This window comes from Tachypleus tridentatus, chromosome 1 (assembly GCF_004210375.1).
Source record: "Tachypleus tridentatus isolate NWPU-2018 chromosome 1, ASM421037v1, whole genome shotgun sequence".
NCBI classification, from domain to species: Eukaryota; Metazoa; Arthropoda; class Merostomata; order Xiphosura; family Limulidae; genus Tachypleus; species Tachypleus tridentatus.
The window spans coordinates 124,394,239-124,406,033 of record NC_134825.1 but is presented as its reverse complement, the minus strand read 5'-3'; the positions used below and the strand labels follow the sequence as shown (position 1 = coordinate 124,406,033).

At 33.1% G+C, this 11,795-nt stretch overlaps 3 protein-coding genes across 9 annotated transcripts in view; 2 read left to right on the top strand and 1 right to left on the bottom strand.

The window, feature by feature from the left end:
- The first annotated feature begins 321 nt into the window (after positions 1–321).
- LOC143233112 (zinc finger BED domain-containing protein 5-like) lies at positions 322–1,929 on the top strand. Its single transcript, XM_076469036.1, has 2 exons — positions 322–386; positions 1,359–1,929. The coding sequence occupies exons 1-2, from the start codon at positions 322–324 to the stop codon at positions 1,927–1,929; spliced, it is 636 nt and encodes a 211-aa protein (XP_076325151.1).
- A 54-nt stretch (positions 1,930–1,983) lies between these two features.
- LOC143233110 (zinc finger BED domain-containing protein 5-like) lies at positions 1,984–3,129 on the top strand. Its single transcript, XM_076469025.1, has one exon. It carries the CDS (start codon positions 1,984–1,986, stop codon positions 3,127–3,129), a length of 1,146 nt encoding a protein of 381 aa, XP_076325140.1.
- A 2,731-nt stretch (positions 3,130–5,860) lies between these two features.
- The window catches only part of LOC143222641 (uncharacterized), a 72,628-nt gene continuing 66,693 nt past the window's right edge, over positions 5,861–11,795 (bottom strand). For all 7 annotated transcript variants that reach the window (XM_076449402.1, XM_076449447.1, XM_076449421.1 and 4 more), the window contains one exon: positions 5,861–8,217. In XM_076449402.1, the coding sequence (XP_076305517.1) occupies positions 8,161–8,217 (57 nt within the window). In that variant the 3' untranslated portion in view covers positions 5,861–8,160. The remainder of the gene's footprint in view (positions 8,218–11,795) is intronic.

The window sequence follows — 11,795 nt, the reverse complement described above, 5'->3', positions numbered from 1 at the left end:
GATTAGAGTAAATTAATCTGTGAGGTCTTCCCATTCCCTTTTTTATTAGCTATATTTTTGTGCGACAGCAATAACAAACGAAGAGCACACTTATACCAAACAATAACAAACGAAGAGCACGCTTATACCCAATTTGATAGTATTATTCCTCACAATCTCTATGAGTCTACTCTCAAACTCAAATTCTTTCACGGAGGATTGGGTAATCTATCAGACCTTGGGCGTGCGCAAATAACCATTCGGAAACTTTTGACCTGCTGAGGCCAAAACTGTAATGAGATCTCAAATCGGTTAGGGAGTGACAGAACTTTGAGCTAAACCATGGATTCTCAACCGGGGTCCACATGGACCCTAGAGGTCCATGGAATATTTCTGGGGGTCCACAGGCAAAACATAACAAATTGGGGGTCCACAATGATATTTTGGTGGTCCATGAAGAAAACCAACTCAGAATGGTTTTTATTATTAAAAATTCAATTTCTACAGTAATTTTGGTTGGACGTGAAAATAGCTGAAGTAGACATTCAAACGAATTTGGATGTCTTTTCTAGATTTTGAAAAATTTCCAGAAAATCGCCTTGAAAGCAATAAAAAAAAAGAAAAAAAGAAGTGATAAGAGCTGGTTTTAAATATGTGCCTCAGGCAGTCGGTTCTTTTCCTATTATATTGTCTGTCTGACCTTCGCCCTCCCATACTAATCTCCTTAGGGAATTTATTCCAGAAATACTTCGATCTGTTAAACCCTTCTAGGAGAAAATCTATTAAAATGTCGACTTGACCTAAGCAGTTCACTTTAGTTTAACGTTGAACTCCATCGTGAAAAGGTAAGAGATATTAATAGTTCCTAGTACAGACATTATTTCGTTTTTTTTTTTAATTTCTGCATTTCAATAATGAAAAAATTATTTCCCAGTATAAAAGTATAAAAAGACTGAAGAGAAAAATGGCAATTTTTTCCCGTTTTGATACAAATTTCAAATATTAATTCATATCTTGGCAGTTATCTGATATAATTATCAGCTTTGAGGAAGTTAAAAATGTCAATGGTGACCCTAATGATAATAATGAATGACTTGTATAGTTTTTTTTTAATCATTCAAGTTATTTTAACTATAACATTTCTATTTACCAGTTTTACCTTGAACATTTACCATGCACTCTGTTTCTAAATATGTGTTTTATTTGTCGAAAATTTTCTAAACATGAATAGCGATATATATAGTTAGATATTATGAAATGCAATAATTGTATTACCAGCTGTATATATATTAATTATATATATATATATGTATGTATGTACGTATGTATGTATGTATGTATGTATATATATATATATATTTTTTTTTTTTTTTTTGCAGACATCCCATGGCTGCTCCAAGTGAAAAGAAGTGCCGACAGTACTCCGTTGAATATTTGTCTTACGGATTTATTCCAACACCACATAATGAAACGAAACCAATGTGCCTCATATGTATGGATGTACTTTCAAATGATAGTATGAAACCTTGTAAACTAAAAATCCATCTAGAAAAGAAGCACACAGGAGAGAAAGATAAACCAGTAGAATACTTTAAAAAACTTCGTGATGATTTCCAAGCTAGAAAAACAGTGTTTCAGTTGTTTAATAACAAAGTGTGTAAAATGAGTGATGGTTTACTGGCATCATATGAAATTAGCAAAATAATAGCAAAGGCAGGAAAACCCCATAATGTTGGTGAAACAGTAGTTCTACCAGCAGTGTCTGTTATAATTTCGTCAGTTATGAAACAAAATGCAAGTGAAATTACTAATTCCATCCCTTTAAGCAACTCTTCTGTGTCACGACGCATTGATGAAATGGCAGAGGATGTAGAAAAACAATTGATAGCCTATTTGCAAGTGAAACAGTTTACCCTTCAACTTGATGAATCCACTTTAAGAGATAATTAGGCCATTTTATTAGCATATGTTAGATTTAACAATGATGAAGGACTCAAAGAGGAAATGCTTTTTGCTAGAAGTCTTGTGACAGACAGAAAAGGTGAAACAATTTTTAATGAAGTTGTTACTTATTTCCAGGAAAACAATATTCCACTCAAAAATATAATCGCTTGTGCTACTGATAATGCACCATCTATGACAGGCAGATACAAAGGTTTTATTGCACATTTAAAAAAAGCTGTCCCGGAAGTATTTTGTATTCACTGCGTGATACACCGTCAACACTTAGTTGCAAAGAAAATGAGTGCACGTTTGCATGATGCCCTTACTGTCGTAGTTAACTATATTAAATCAAATTCTCTCCGAGACCGCCTTTTTCATAAATTATGTAAGCAAAATGGAGAAGAGTTTGAGCGGCTTGTATTACATACAGATGTGAGATGGCTATCAAAGGGGAATTGTCTTCAGCGTTTCATTGCACTTTGGGATTCTATTGTTTCCTTTCTTGCTAACACACAACTTGGAAAACAGCTGCTTGCAAATAAATGTGATGTGTTTTTCTTATCAGATATATTTGAAAAATTGAATTCACTTAATAAACAGCTCCAAGGAAAAGATTCCGATCTGATATCTAGTAAAAGTGCTATTGCTGCTTTTCTGAGAAAACTACAGTTGTATAAGAATAATATCAGGCGTCGTGCATTTGAACAGTTTCCTTGTTTGGCCTCTGTTAGCAGCGATTTGCAAGATGAAGATCTTGCATTATATGGTGAATATATGGAAAATATGCATGAAGATATGCAAACTCGGTTTAGTGATCTACTCATGATGGTTATACCGACTTGGGTTTCAATTCCTTTCGAAGTTAATGTTGCCGATATAGACATATCTTTGCAAGAGCCTCTCATCGAATTACAAAGTGATGAAATAATGCGTGCACAATTCAAAGATGGAAAGTACAATGTATGGAAGACAAATGATGTTGCTACAAAGTACCCTTTGCTCTGGAATAAATCACAGCTCTACGTTATTGCTTTTCCAACATCTTATCTTGTTGAATCTGGATTTAGTCGTGTTTCTCAACTGTTATCAAAAGCTCGCAATAGACTTGACATTGTGAAAAGAGGTGATCTTCGACTATCATTAACATCGATGGAACCAGATATAAAGAACCTCGCCGAGCAGCATCAACCACAGGGATCTCATTGAATAAATATGCCTATCTCTTTTTTTTTTTCTTATCACACACTTAACTTTAACTGGTTTATCAAAAATTTTAACCAGTGTACATAAATAAATGCTGCAGTGAATTCAATTGCCTGAAGAGCTCTGATTTCCATGGGCTTGACCATGGAAGAAACATTATAATATTGTAATACAAGATATTGGTAAAGAATTATTATCACAATAATTTTGATTATTATTATTATTACTAATTATCATTATTATTATAATTGTTGTAGAATACTTTATTTGCATTAAATTAGTTTTCATTTAAAAATAAAGCTTAATTATATACTATTTCTTTGATTATTAAAATCTCAAAATTTATATTAGTGAAAAATAGAATATTGTCTTCTTATGACCAATAGTTATGAAGGGGTCCACCAAGAAAAAAAGAAGGGAAAAGGGGTCCATGGGTAAAAAAAGGTTGAGAACCACTGAACTAAACGTTTGTACTTGAAAAAAACTCAGAGCCATTCTGTGAGCTGTTAGGCAACAGCTAATAAGCAGCGTCGCGTACAAAGATTGGACTAATAAAACTAATAAAAATAGGGGTATCTGTGAACGTAGAGCTTACATATCCATATGAATACAAACAATCTATTGGACTTAATCTATATTCACAAGATCCAGTTGTTAATAGGTATTTTTTTAGTCTGAGGTGTTATGGACATGTGCATAACTTGTTCAGTTATGATTTCATTTTCCACGTGAGGTTTACATATTGATAAAAAATCTAATAGATGGTGGTTCCCCGCTGCTGTCATTGTGAAATATATCATCCAAGGTCAGGAAAATGTCTCTGTTTCCTTTATATTTTAACATTAATAGAACTGTTATGTTATTTTGTTAATATGTATATAGTATTTAAAGGCCAAAATGGCACTATTTCTTATAAGTAACACAAATTCACGTGTTTGGATCATGTTAAAGTCAACTAAAAAGTTAAAGGTATTTTGTTTTGTGCTGAGAAAACATTTGCGCATTAAGGATTTTATTTTCAGTGAAAAATTGATAATTAATAAGTAATAACCTTCAGAATTTCAAGTCCTTTGCTGCAAGAAGTGATATCACTACATTATTACAAAAGCGGTTAATTTCCATATGATCGCAAGGAAGGAAAACAGTAAATCTTGGGATTTGTAACCTTAGAGTCGGAGGTTCGATTTTTCACAGTAGATAGTCAGATGTGGCTTTGCTATAACAAAACACAAAATTCAACATTACATAGGAAAACAATCACCTTTTGTTCTAAATTTGATCAATGAAAAATATTCGAGGTATACCGTTTATTCACATATTCACAGATGAAGAGAGTAAAAAGGTGTGCACGTCTTCACAATGTTCTTGGAGGATAATAAATGTATGCTGTTCTTTTTTTATGAAAAGATGATCTCATCCTAAAGATGCCGGTATCTGAAGTTATGAAGGGAGAGAAGTACATAGAGTGACGTGGGTATCTTATGAGGACCGTGGCGTCATGGTTCCATAAAGTTCGCAGACGGTGGATAGATTTGCGATGGATAATTCCAAAAGTTCTCACGAGGGATGATAGTTCTAAAGTGTGTCACTAGAGGAGGATAGTCCCAAGTTAGTGCACTGAAATCATTCAAGAGGCAGAGGCAGATATTTGTAATGCGGTTCGTGAGAAAATTACCATATGGTATGACGATGCGTTAATGTCAAACGATACAATATCTTTTTACTTTTAACACGATATTAATTTCTGCTTTATCATTTCAGTTAGCTTCAAGAAAAATAATAACAATGTATTTAAATTCGTGATATAGAATACTTCGCTGTTTACGTATGCACTAGATTCTCTTATAAATACATTCTGATAATGGACGATTCTCCTATAAATATATTACAAAAAAATGTCACATTTTTCTTATTAGCCTAATTTAATAAAACTCTAGATATTAACTCAACGCATTGTATGCAGATTCATACTTTAATTCAAGTTACAATATACGTAGATCTGTAACCGACTGTTTTCGTTGCTTTATACGTAAAACCTCAATCTATATAGCTAATATTGCTTGAATTATATGAACTGAAAGTAGCGCAGTATGCTTGCATTAAATTGTTTACAACCTGTTTAGCCCCATTTTCAGTTTTACATCTGCTTTTACCCACAATTTATACACTATATGAATATTTTTGTTCCAACTAAATGAAGTTAGGTTGATACCTTAATTTGCTAATGGCTTTTGTAAAGTTAATTTATTAAAGTTCATAACATATTCTAGGAACTTTGGACAAGTTTTTCATGTCTGTTATATTATGTATAGTTTTCTTCATGGCTTATACATATAAATACCAGAATATGAATTTAACTTACAGTCTACGCAAACAACTATTTATTCAATCTGTAATGGCATACGAAACGTTTGATTGCGTAATAATTAATATTTTAGGTGTTACAGTTTTACTATCGGTATAGCATAATCCATTATTTACTTATGCAATTACACATATTTTAGTTTAACTTACAATCTACACAAAGGTTGTTTTTGGTATCGACGTTAAACATTGAAAGTCTAAACTCTAGATATATATTTATCGTATACATAACATTAACTAACTGTAATACACAATGTATTGGTAAAAAAAAAAAAGGACTGTTTATCATGTTAACGTAAAGCATCCAAACTTTAGGTTAACCTTTGTTTAATTTATATATAAAAATAATACACTATGTCAAAACGGAAAATAAGCATTACATCTTCATTGTATTTATTATGACATATATGACTATGTTTGTTTATTCTTACATCTGGTTTTATCCATAAGTTGTTAAACTATACATGAACAATATATTTGATCCAACTAAATATAGTGACACTGACTTTCTACAATAGACTTCTAACAATTGACTTTCTGTAAACTTTACAAAAACGAATTTTTCTATTAAAATAGACTAAGCGAAAACATATGTGTTAGCCGTCCCTAATTTAGCAGTGTAAGACTAGAGGGAAGGCAGCTAGTCATCACCACCCACCGCCAACTCTTGGGCTACTCTTTTTACCAACGAATAGTGGGATTGACCGTCACATTATAACGCCCCCACGGCTCGGATGCGAACCCGCGACCCTCAGAGCACGAGTCGCACGCCTTACGCCCTTGGCCATGCCAGGCCTGAAAACAAACGCAACATTTATGATTTCATTTATGTTTTACTGTAACATCCAATAGAACACCACAACTATTACGATTCTCTGAATATCTTTTGGATTTACTTATATACAAATATTTTTGTCCAAGCCATTCCTTCACTTAATCTGTTTTAATATGCTGCTAGATGACTTATACATATCACAGTAGAAAGTAGACAGTTCATTCCAGGAATAGTGGCATCAAAAAATGAAAAGTTTGGCCTTGTACTAATGTCTTTCTGTATTATACTTCCGAGCCTTGTACTAATGTCTTTCTGTATGATACTTCCGAGCCTTGTACTAATGTCTTTCTGTATAATACTTCTGAGCCTTGTATTAATGTCTTTCTGTATAATACTTCCGAGCGGCAGCAAATTAAATCAAAACGTTTCTTTTTATACCTTTATCATTGAGAAAACAAAAGTTTTCACGTACACAAAAATTATGTTTATGATAAGGTTTAGAGAAAGCATGAACTTGAAAGCTGTGTAATTAATAGCATATCGAACCATCAACATTTCTGAGGGTGATTTTAAGATAAACTGTTTTCTCAACTCGTACCTCCTACAAGAAATATGGGATCAAATTTCACCACATAAATTAAGTGCCAGAATGAGCCTGTCATAAGCTGTAAGACACCACTCGATTTAGGAGAGCACGTTAAATTATCAAACTAGTGTCTGTCGAAGTCTCTGTATCAAACTTATATAAAAGTTTGAATTTTTAGAATAATTTTATCAGTTTATCATCATATATTTTATAGCATTTTTTACTTTGACATTTGGCATTTGATATATATATATATATATATGATATTCCGTTTTATACAAATATTCTTTCAACGTTATGACGGTCCGAGATTTATTATTGCTAATAACATCACCATTGAAATACCATTTGCTTCAGCTATTACTGTCATAGAAAAATATAAAGTTTAGAACATTTTGGTACGCCTTCACCCGACGATTTTCACAGTTCCAAAGGAAAGTTTTAAATCAGCGGATATAGAACTTTCTAAAAATGAAGATTCTGACAATATTGAGTCCAAGCTAATATTATTTAAAGTAACTGTACTGAAATTGGATGTAAAAGAAATATAATATAATAATTATAGATAACACATTGCCGTTTCTTATATTTTTAATTTCAGTATCCGGTTTAAAAAAAACAACTAGACAAACGAGTTGTCTATGACTAGATGAAAAAAATCACAAATTACAAACAAAATATTGTTTATATTATTTTTTGAGAAAGCAAAATAAAACACAAAACTGCAGACCTGTTGATTATGGCCTCAGATTATACTTACTACAAACAAAAAACAAGAATATATATATACGAATTCTTTAAAACTTAAAGGTTTCTGGTGATATCACATAACTTCTTTTTGTTTTCATGTTTCCTTGTATTTAAACAACACAAAACTAAACGAACACATTTAAAATAAATCAAGCGGTAGAGATGGCAGAACGATTTTTACACTGTTATAGTCATTAATTCTGAATAAAATATTCACACACAAAAAGGGATATTAAATTATCGTTAATTCTTCCCTTGGTAACAGCTACACTGGAATTTCCAATAATTTTGGTGAGCAAAACAAAAACAAACAAAACAAATCACATCAGTTTTGGTCTTATTCCTGTTTTGGAAAGTCCTCAGTTCTGGTCCTAAATAACTTTGTTAAGTGTTTGAACAGTTCACATACACCATCTTTTCGTGTACGCAGAAGAATTCTAGATTCACGAGTCTTTAACCCAAACACTCAAGCTTCACAGCAAGAATAACACACAATGCCTGTAGTTTAACATAACAAAACAGAAGGAAAGGCACCTACAAATGTTAAAAAACTTCATAGTCAAACGCAATGATTTAAATTCCTGCAGAACCTTGAGTGAGTAGGCCAATGTTTCACCTGAAAAAGAAGAAAATCCCGACATGAAAATATTATTAAGTGAGGTATATAAAAACAAACACACACACAAACAACAAAAATGTATACTTAGCTAAAGCAGAAAAATCGAATACTGTGGTTTAGTAAAAAAAAAAAGTAGGGCGAGCATCTCAATTGATGATCGTTTCTACAACACATGACGATGTGCCAGCTGTTACTTTCTTCTCAGACTGGCCCAGCATGGCAAATTGGTTAAGGCACTCGACTTGCAATCTGAGGATCACGGGTTCAAATTCCCGTCACACCAAGCATGATCGCCCTTTCAGCCGTGGGGGCGTTAAGTGTGAACGGTCAATCCCACTATTCGTTGGTAAAAGAGTAGCCCAAGAGTTGGCGGTGGGTGGTGATGACTAGTTGCCTTCTCTCTAGTCTTACGCTGCTAAATTAGGGACGGCTAGCGCTGATAGCCCTCGTGTAGCTTTGCGCGAAATGCAAAACAAACAAATAAACAAACGAATCTTCCCAGACTACACTGTATATGTTTTGTACTGTTTTGCGGTTGAGCCGTTTGTCATAACAGTGCAAAATAATTACGTATATTTCACTTTCCCTTGTGGATCGATGGTGGTTCAGTGTTTAGAGTATCTAACTATGAAGGATAAGGGTCCCTGGTTCGAGCCTCCGTTATCCCCTCTCTCCCAACCCCAAATTAAAAAAGAAGAAGAAACCATGCTCTAGATTTCCGGCATAGTGGTACGTTAGAAGAGTGAGAGTCAAATCGTTTTGTCGGACAGAAGTAGCTAGCCCAAAAGACGGCAATAGTTAACGTGAAAAAGCTACCTCTTATTTAAAAATTTTTGGCTGTTAGCGCATATAAATCTGTGTAGTTTTTGCAAAATTCAACAAACAAAAATTATTTTAAAATGTTGAACAGAAAAGAACGTTAATGTTTTTACAAGACTCAGATGAATCCAGGCGTATTTTTTTTTTTTATTGATCTAAGTGTCAAATAAAAAATCAAACAAATACAGTACTGTGCAAAGTCAAAAATGATATTTCCCGCTACTTTCCAAGAACACTGAAAGATAAATCAGAGGTAAAACACCAACATTCTACTGATCTTCATATTAAGTGCAACACGAACACAGCAGAAGTTCAGCAAACAGTTAATATTTTGTGTTCCCTTTTTCTTTAATAACTGAAAACAGTCTTTTATGCATTGTTACATCGTATTTAATCATAATGTCCTATGGAAGTATATTTGGAAGTAACGTTTCATTTGTCAAGTTTTTGATATAATAAATCCAGATTTTCTCAATTTGAATAACTCCAGCAGTTTCTTTCTTAGCTAAGTAATTTCTACATAGAGTAGATGAGTGTTTTGAGCTATTATATTCTTGGTAATAGAATTACCAATAATACTCAAATCACTGAGTATACCATTATTCCATCTATTTTGCAAATATATTTTGTCGCCTCAGCAGAAGAACACCCCCACTTCATGGTAGGCGCTATGCATAGAGGAAAGTATCTTTCACCTTTCTTCTACCGGAAGTACAACCTATATTTTGAACTACATATTTCAAACATGGACTCCTCTGTCCACAACACCCTTTTCCAATCACCAACAGTCCAGTTTTGTATTTTCTAGTAAATTTCAGTCACTTGATGATATTTGTATATCGATATTTTTTTAAATTGCTACACAACTAAATATTCCATTCTAATTGAGTCTTCTTGATACTGTAGATCTGGACACTTTTCTGTCATTTAGTAAACTGTCGTTTCTCTCATGCTTGAGATCAATGGCAGTCTTCCTTCTGTCCTGAAGACTACATAAACACAGGTACTTAACATCAGTATCATTGAGATTAGGTGTTCTGCCTCTTCCTTTACTATTTTCAAATTTGCCTATCTTGCTCTCAGGACCTTGGGTGTACTTGACAGTGTTTGGAGAGCATTTGTAGTGTGTAGCACCATGTAAAACTTTTATGCGAACACTCTGCTCTACTGACAAATATCTACGTTTTATTGTAGTCGTGGCATGACAACAAAACTTTCTGAGTGCTGTGAAATTGACTTCGAGCATATACCGGTACCACATGCTAGCTCCTTGCTCGATTGTTTCTATATAGTTAAGACACTGCATAGAGTACCATGACAGTTATTTCAAGCCCTAAATTTGATCAGTATGTTCATTCAAACCCATCCTTTATGACATTCCTTTGGTACAATGATTAGCATTCTCAGCTTGGCTCATCCTGTATCAACATGGATCAGTGAAACATTACTATAATGCTAAAATTTACATTCACTGATGGCATGGGATAATTAGCCCCATAAAATGGAAAGATTTACAAAATATTATCTTGTCCTTACGGTTTCGCACAGTACGGCAGATTGTACCTTTCCATAAATATATACCAAATAACAGTGAGTAACTTGCATTTCTTTTAAGTCAACATTTAAAATACAAATGGCTCTAAGTGTATACTAAACTATACTCAGGTTACTGAATAACACTTGAGAAAAATTATACATGCTTCTACCTCAGTGTAAATGAATATACTGGGTATTCTCGACATGGAAAATAAATTAATGGCCGAAACGTAATTACCAGTTAGTGGTTATTAGTTGCTAAATAATATTTATATTTAGGTGATCGTATAAGCTACTAACCATTACAACAAATTTTATCTTACGCGACTAATAATCAGTCGTGAGCTCTGATGTTGGGCGAAACGCCTGGTTGACACTGGATATGATAGGTGTATATTGGTTACTACATTCTTACAAGTTTTCTTTGCTTTTTTTATGTACCTTTTTAAAATGACGGATTGTGCATATGTTTTCTCACGATAATTTTTTGTTTGTTACTTTAAACAAGTTGAAATGATGAGGTCAAATAAATTCTCATACAAGAACATTTCAAATGTAATGCCAATTCATGATGAAAATACATATAAAGTAGTAGACAACACATATTTATTAGTGCTATGATGAAACCTCGCAGTATAACGCTAATATTGTAGATCAAACACTTTATTGGCTACATTGCATGTGTTGGGTATGTAACTAATGAAACCTTCAGCTCAATTCAGAATTTCGCAAGTCGAGTGAGAAGTAAATAAAAACAACAACAACAACAAAAACACGTTCATAGTGTTAACTAAATGCTATAAAATAACCATGGATTGCATTTGAAACTGAAACTAGTGTCCCTGAATTAATAAGATGGATTGAGTCATAAATGCTGTTTTTCTCATGCAAAATGACAGATCGTTAAAAAGGGTAAATGGAAATTGGAAATCTGCAATGCAATTGATATGGTAAATACATAAATACACACTTCACTTGTAATTATATCTGTAATATCGTTATATAAAAAGTTGAAATTTGTATAAACGTTTGCTGATTTTTCTTCGTTCAAATGAGATTTTTATTCTCCTTTTACGTAACCCATGAGACAGCGGTACATTTGTACACTTAGAACCCGAAAATCAGGGGTTCAGTTTTCTGCAATAGAAACAACACATAGCCCAATGTTGTTTTGCTCGGAAATAAAGTATCCCTTTTTATATACATTTTGATAAATCTAA